The sequence below is a fragment of the Pinus tabuliformis genome, chromosome 1_2, assembly GCF_031772625.1.
Source record: "Pinus tabuliformis cultivar Carrire ecotype Pingquan chromosome 1_2, CPIR1, whole genome shotgun sequence".
Lineage (NCBI taxonomy): Eukaryota > Viridiplantae > Streptophyta > Pinopsida > Pinales > Pinaceae > Pinus > Pinus tabuliformis.
This window is the reverse complement of record NC_142298.1, coordinates 950862910-950868855: the sequence shown is the minus strand read 5'-3', so window position 1 is coordinate 950868855 and position 5946 is coordinate 950862910. Positions and strand designations below refer to the sequence as shown.

At 38.8% G+C, this 5946-nt stretch overlaps 2 protein-coding genes across 3 annotated transcripts; one reads left to right on the top strand and one right to left on the bottom strand.

The window, feature by feature from the left end:
* Positions 1 to 207: 207 nt before the first annotated feature.
* On the bottom strand, positions 208 to 966 carry LOC149209111 (uncharacterized). Its single transcript, XM_089394220.1, has 3 exons — positions 664 to 966; positions 479 to 558; positions 208 to 373 (listed from the first exon to the last, which is right to left on the bottom strand). The coding sequence occupies exons 1-3, from the start codon at positions 948 to 950 to the stop codon at positions 288 to 290; spliced, it is 453 nt and encodes a 150-aa protein (XP_089250346.1). The 5' UTR covers positions 951 to 966; the 3' UTR covers positions 208 to 287.
* Positions 967 to 1856: 890 nt separating this feature from the next.
* Positions 1857 to 5461, top strand: LOC149209110 (uncharacterized). 2 transcript variants are annotated; one of them, XM_089394219.1, is made up of 2 exons: positions 1857 to 2467; positions 4960 to 5461. In XM_089394219.1, the coding sequence occupies exons 1-2, from the start codon at positions 1912 to 1914 to the stop codon at positions 5418 to 5420; spliced, it is 1017 nt and encodes a 338-aa protein (XP_089250345.1). In that variant the 5' UTR covers positions 1857 to 1911; the 3' UTR covers positions 5421 to 5461. The 2 variants fall into 2 exon arrangements, with proteins under 2 accessions (XP_089250345.1, XP_089250344.1); XM_089394218.1 differs by having other exon boundaries at positions 1857 to 4852.
* Positions 5462 to 5946: the final 485 nt, after the last annotated feature.

Sequence of the window (5946 nt, the reverse complement as noted above, 5' to 3'; positions counted from 1 at the left end):
CGTTCAGAGACGATGAACGTCTGTACAAAACTAAGGATAAACTTAAGATGCACGAAAAGATGCAAACATTCCATATTACATTCATTGCTATAAGGCCGTAGAGTAAGGAAAAAATAAATATGCTAACAGGCGTTACAGGTCGGGTAACCCCGGCTCATAGTAATAGCGAGTTTCAAGAAATATGGACTGTGCATTGTGTAAAGCAAATCCTTTATATAAACGACTGTAAAACAACATGACCAAATATCAAAACCCTCGGTTGGCCTGTGGCCATAAACCGACAACTTCTAAAACCCAAGGGTTTGTAAAGTACAGAATCGGCCAAGAATGCCGCCTGTGAATAACATCAAGTCTCGAAACCAGAGTAACAGACCTGGGCACATAAATACCGTGCATCAGCTCCGTCGGTCATTAACAACCGCCAAACATTCATTCCAAGCTGACTAAATGTCTAGACATACTACTGAGAAGGGATTACCCGAAAGGAATGCAGGTCGATCAGAAGATCCCTCGGATGGTCGACGCCATGGAAGCCAAACCCTTCTGCACGGCACCGCACTGTGTAAATCATCAAAGTATGGAGGTAAACGTTAGAACCTGAGAGAGAGTAGATGCCATGAATTAACCGTAAGCTGTAACATTTTACCATAGATAAGAAGATACCTGTGCGAGCAGCAGAGTGGTATGGTGGTGGAGTCTGTCGGAAAACCTGTGTATGCATAATGTGCAAATGAGCCAGAACCGAAGAACTCGGTAAACTTATATGTCAACCAAACCCTAAGGTCATTTTTCACCGTCCGATCTGGAGACACAATCTTCATCGTTCGTTTGGGCGGGAGCATGGCACGTTTATCGAATGCACAAACCGTAGAATGGTCACATGGCTCCACATGGCCTGCAGCCACCTGGCCATGACCGTTCACCATGTGGCGCTGGAGTTTAATGACCATCCGGACGAGGGAAAACCAATGCACCAGCATGTGTTGAGTTATTAAGAAGTTAATGTATAGTAAGACCACATACGAGGTGTAACATATGTTAAAGAATATTGATTAAGGTGTGTGAGCCATAAATCATAATCCACGTTTATACAAAGTCATATACTCGTGCGAAACAAATGTATCCTAACCATGGTAAAATGGAAGGTAGGACATAACAAAGTTTTTTTTTTTTTTTTTTTATGGTAAAAGTAGCAGGGTCGTGACAAAAGTAATTGGAGGGAATGAAGTGCAAATTGCTCCTGCGACGACGAATTAAGTATGATTCCCATTCTAAAATTAATAATTTTAAGAATTAAGTATCATATCGGATAATTGTAATCGCTTTCATGGTAAGTTGAAAGATGGGAAGTAAAAAAAATGACGACATCCTTAACGAAAACATTGGCGCTTGGTGAAGGATGCTAAATAATCGGTGAAAAGCGGAAAAATAATGAACCAAAACTTTGGGGCCGCTCAAACTTATTATCATCTCCCAGCGAATATGAAATGAAAATGACGTGGAAATTAAGTTTCAACGTCAGATGGGCTGCACTCTACTTTTCCCGAAAACTTTGGTTACGATACAAATTCACCGTCAGATCAATATCAGCGAGAATGGCGGAGGAAATGTGGTGGAAAATAAGTAAATGACGTGGCACGGTTGCACTCCACGTTTCCCGAATTTCTTGGACGCTAAATAATCGCACTTTGATTTTTCCTTGTATCATTAAAATATGCGATTAAATGAAACAACGATGTTTTCCCTTTTCCACTTTCCGACTTTCTCGACTACTTTTACTTTTCCACTTTCCTGCTTTCTCGACTTTCCTGTTTAGATGCGCCTCTTTCCCTTTATAAATAGCTCTTAGATCCAACTCCAAATCACCCCATTGCCCCTCTCCCAATTGCCTCTCTCCCCACCACAACGATCATGCCGTCTCTCTCTTTTCATTTTCCACTTCCTTTGCTGCTTCTCCTCTTCTGCACTTTTCTCTTCTTCTCATCCGCTATGCACTCATTTCACGATGACCGCCAATCACTGCTGGCTTTCAAGAAGCGAATAACCAGCGATCCACATGACGCCATGGCCGATTGGAATGACACCAATATCCCCATCTCCAACTGGACTGGCGTCACCTGCAGTCGTCGTCATCCAAACAGAGTGCTCGCCCTCAACCTCGCTGACATGGATCTCTACGGCCCCATCTCTCCTTTCCTCGGTAATCTCTCCTTTCTCCGCTCCCTTGTTCTTGAAGGAAATGCGCTCCATGGTCGTATCCCAACTCAATTGGGACACCTCTCTCGTCTGAGAACTCTCCTGTTGGACAACAATCAACTGGAAGGACATGTCCCAACTCAACTCAGCGGTTGCAAAAATTTGGTTTTGCTGGTGCTCTCCTTCAACAATCTCAGCGGAAATATTCCTCGGGAGTTGGGTTCTCTCACACGTCTGCAGTACCTTGCGTTAGGAAGCAACAGACTCACAGGTAACATTCCTTCTTCCTTAGGAAACCTTTCAGCGTTGCTTGATTTGACACTTGAGCAAAACAGTCTCACCGGCGCTATTCCGCCACAATTAGGTTTGCTCACAAGTCTTCATATGCTTTTACTCCATAGAAATGAATTGTCAGGGAGCATTCCCATTTCTTTGACGAACATTTCTACTTTGACTGACTTGGAAATTAGCTCAAACAATCTCACTGGCACTATTCCACCACAATTAGGTTTGCTCACAAGTCTTCAGACCCTTTACCTCCATACAAATGAATTGTCAGGGAGCATACCCATTTCTTTGTCAAACATTTCTACTTTGACTGACTTGGAAATTAGCTCAAACAAACTCACTGGCACTATTCCACAAGCGCTGGGTTTGATTACTAGTTTGAGTGTCTTGGTTATTAGCCAAAACAAACTCATTGGCACCATTCCACAAGAGTTGGGCTTCCTCACCAATTTGAATTGTCTTTATTTATGGGGAAATCAATTGAGTGGAAACATACCAATTTCTATTGGAAATTGTTCTAATCTCAAATTGCTTAGTCTAGGTTACAACATGTTGAGTGGGAGTGTGCCACTAGAGTTAGGTAAGCTATCACTTCTTGAAAGGTTAGTTTTATCTCACAATGATCTTGATAGTGGCACCACTACAACCATGTTGTTTCTTGTAGCTCTTACCAATTGTTCCCACCTACAAATAATAAGATTGAGGAACAATAAACTAAGTGGTGTCTTACCTCTTGACATAGGACACCTTTCTACCAATTTGTCTTTCTTGTCATTAGGAAACAATAGAATAAAAGGAAACATCCCTCCACATATTGGTAATCTTACCAGCCTAACCTTTCTAAATTTAAGTACAAACCTTTTGACCGGAAACATTCCACCATTAGGAAACCTTAGAATGATAGAAAGATTGTGTTTAAGTAACAATAGATTAGAAGGAAACATCCCCGATGACTTTGAACAATTACAACACCTTGGGCTATTGGACATCAGTGAAAACAACCTCTCTGGAAGGATTCCCAATTCCCTTGCGCCCCTTAAACAACTAAGAAGAGTCCTCCTCCATCACAACCAATTATCAGGAAGCATACCTTCCAGCTTAGGAAGTTGTCTAAATTTAGAATTGCTCGACCTATCTCACAATATGCTCACTGGTAGCATACCACGAGAAATCGCCAAACTTTACAATTTACATTTCTATTTGAATTTGTCATGGAATTTATTAGAAGGCTCCTTGCCCTTAGAGATTGGTAAAATTTCAATGGCTCAAGCTATAGACATTTCTTCCAACCGATTGATTGGGGCAATTCCACCTACACTTGGAAGCTGCAGTGAACTACAATCATTGAATTTATCTCAAAATTCCTTCCAAGGCTCTATTCCAGATTCCTTTGAAAATTTACAAAGCCTCTTGAGCCTAGATCTCTCTTCCAACTCCTTATCAGGTTCAATACCAATTACTCTTGAGAAGCTGAAAATGCTTCAATTTTTGAATTTGTCTTTCAACCACCTCACAGGGGAGATTCCGAAAGGAGGGATTTTTGCAAATAAAACAAGTGCCATCTTTTTAATTGGAAATCTCGGTCTTTGTGGACCACACATATTCAATTTATCTGCATGTCCAACGCCAAGAAGTCATTTTCCATTTGTGAAAAGAATATTACTGCCAATCATTGGAGCTCTTGTTTTTATACTATGTTGTCTACTTTTGGTATACTTTTGGAAAGGAAATATACATATGGAAAACTTCAATTTCTCACAAGCTATTTTCCAAAAGCTAGTGCACCCAAGGATCTCATATCAAGAGCTTCACATAGCAACTAATGGGTTTTCCAATGCCAACTTGTTGGGAAAAGGAAATTATGGGTTAGTGTATAAAGGAATTTTGAGTGATGGTTCATTTGTTGCTGTTAAGGTTCTCCAGTTGCAAAATGAACAAGTTGAAAAGAGTTTTAAAGCAGAATGTAGTGTCTTGCAAAAGGTTCGGCATAGAAATCTGGTGAGAGTCATAACCTCATGTTCCAACCTCCAATTCAAAGCTTTGGTGTTCGAGTTTATGCCTAAGGGAAGTTTAGAGAATCATTTGTATCCTGATAGAGATGATAACAATGATGAAGATTTGTGTGAATTGAGGTTGAAAACACGATTAGACATTGCCATAGATGTGGCCCATGCCATGGAATATCTTCACCATGATTCTTTTGTGCAAGTAGTTCATTGTGATATAAAACCCAGCAATGTACTTTTGGATGAAGACATGTCAGGCCATGTCACAGATTTTGGTATTGCAAGGCTAATTGGTGCAACCTCAAATGATTCACTTACATCATCACTTGCTTTGAAAGGATCAATGGGTTACATTGCCCCAGGTATGACTTTTAAAACAATACTTTCACTTGTCTTTTCTTAGTAATAATTTTGTATTATATGGATTGGTTAAGTAAATTTTGATGATTTTTTTTTAATATTAATGCAGAGTATGGATTGGCTGTGGCAATTTCCACAAAAGGAGATGTTTATAGCTTTGGTATTTTGTTACTAGAAATGCTTACTAGAAAGCGACCAACTAGTGACATGTTTGTTGGAGAGCTAAATTTGCACAAGTGGGTGAGCCTTGCATTTCCAAATAGAGTGAAGGAGGTAATTGATGAATTGTTTTTTGAAGAGGTGGATGAATATGAATTTGAAGAAAATAATATATACAATTGCCTCCTTTCTTTGCTACATGTTGGCTTGAGTTGTTCAAAAGATTCACCTGAAGAAAGACCAACCATGAGAGAAGTGGCAATGGTATTGGAGAGTATCAGAAAGGATTTGATGGCAGCTTCAGTTCCTTCTCAAAGATTGAGACGAAGCATATCTAATTTGCTTAGCAATACAAATGAAGCAAGCAATGTTGCAACTGCCTCAAATGATCAAAGTTCTTCTACAATATAGTTTGTGCAAAGTACAATAGGCAATGATTTGAGTCTTGTTAGTCTGCTAACAATAACAATTTTTTTTTTTGTAATTATGTACTATCTATTTGTAATTATTCTTGACATGAAAATTATATGGCTTTACAATAGTACATTATGGAGATTGTAGATCTACATTTTGTTTCACTTGTTATCCATCTTTACAATAGTACATTATGGAGATTGTGGATCTACATTTTGTTTCACTTGTTATCCATCTATAAGTCCAATATTATATCCATGAAGTAATCTCTCCAATAATAGTTACTACCAAGAAATTCTTGCATGTTTTTTTACGCCTATAAGTGAAAATATTGTTATATAAATTTAACATAACATATAAAAATTATTTCTAACCTAATGAAATGTTTGTGTGTATTTTTTTGGATCCTAACTTATTGTTTTACATTGTTTACTAAATGTTATAAGTTGGATTGTTAGTTTAGTTGTGAATTTGAATTTGTTGTACTCTTCAAGTATACCATATTGGTCTACAAGTAATGAAA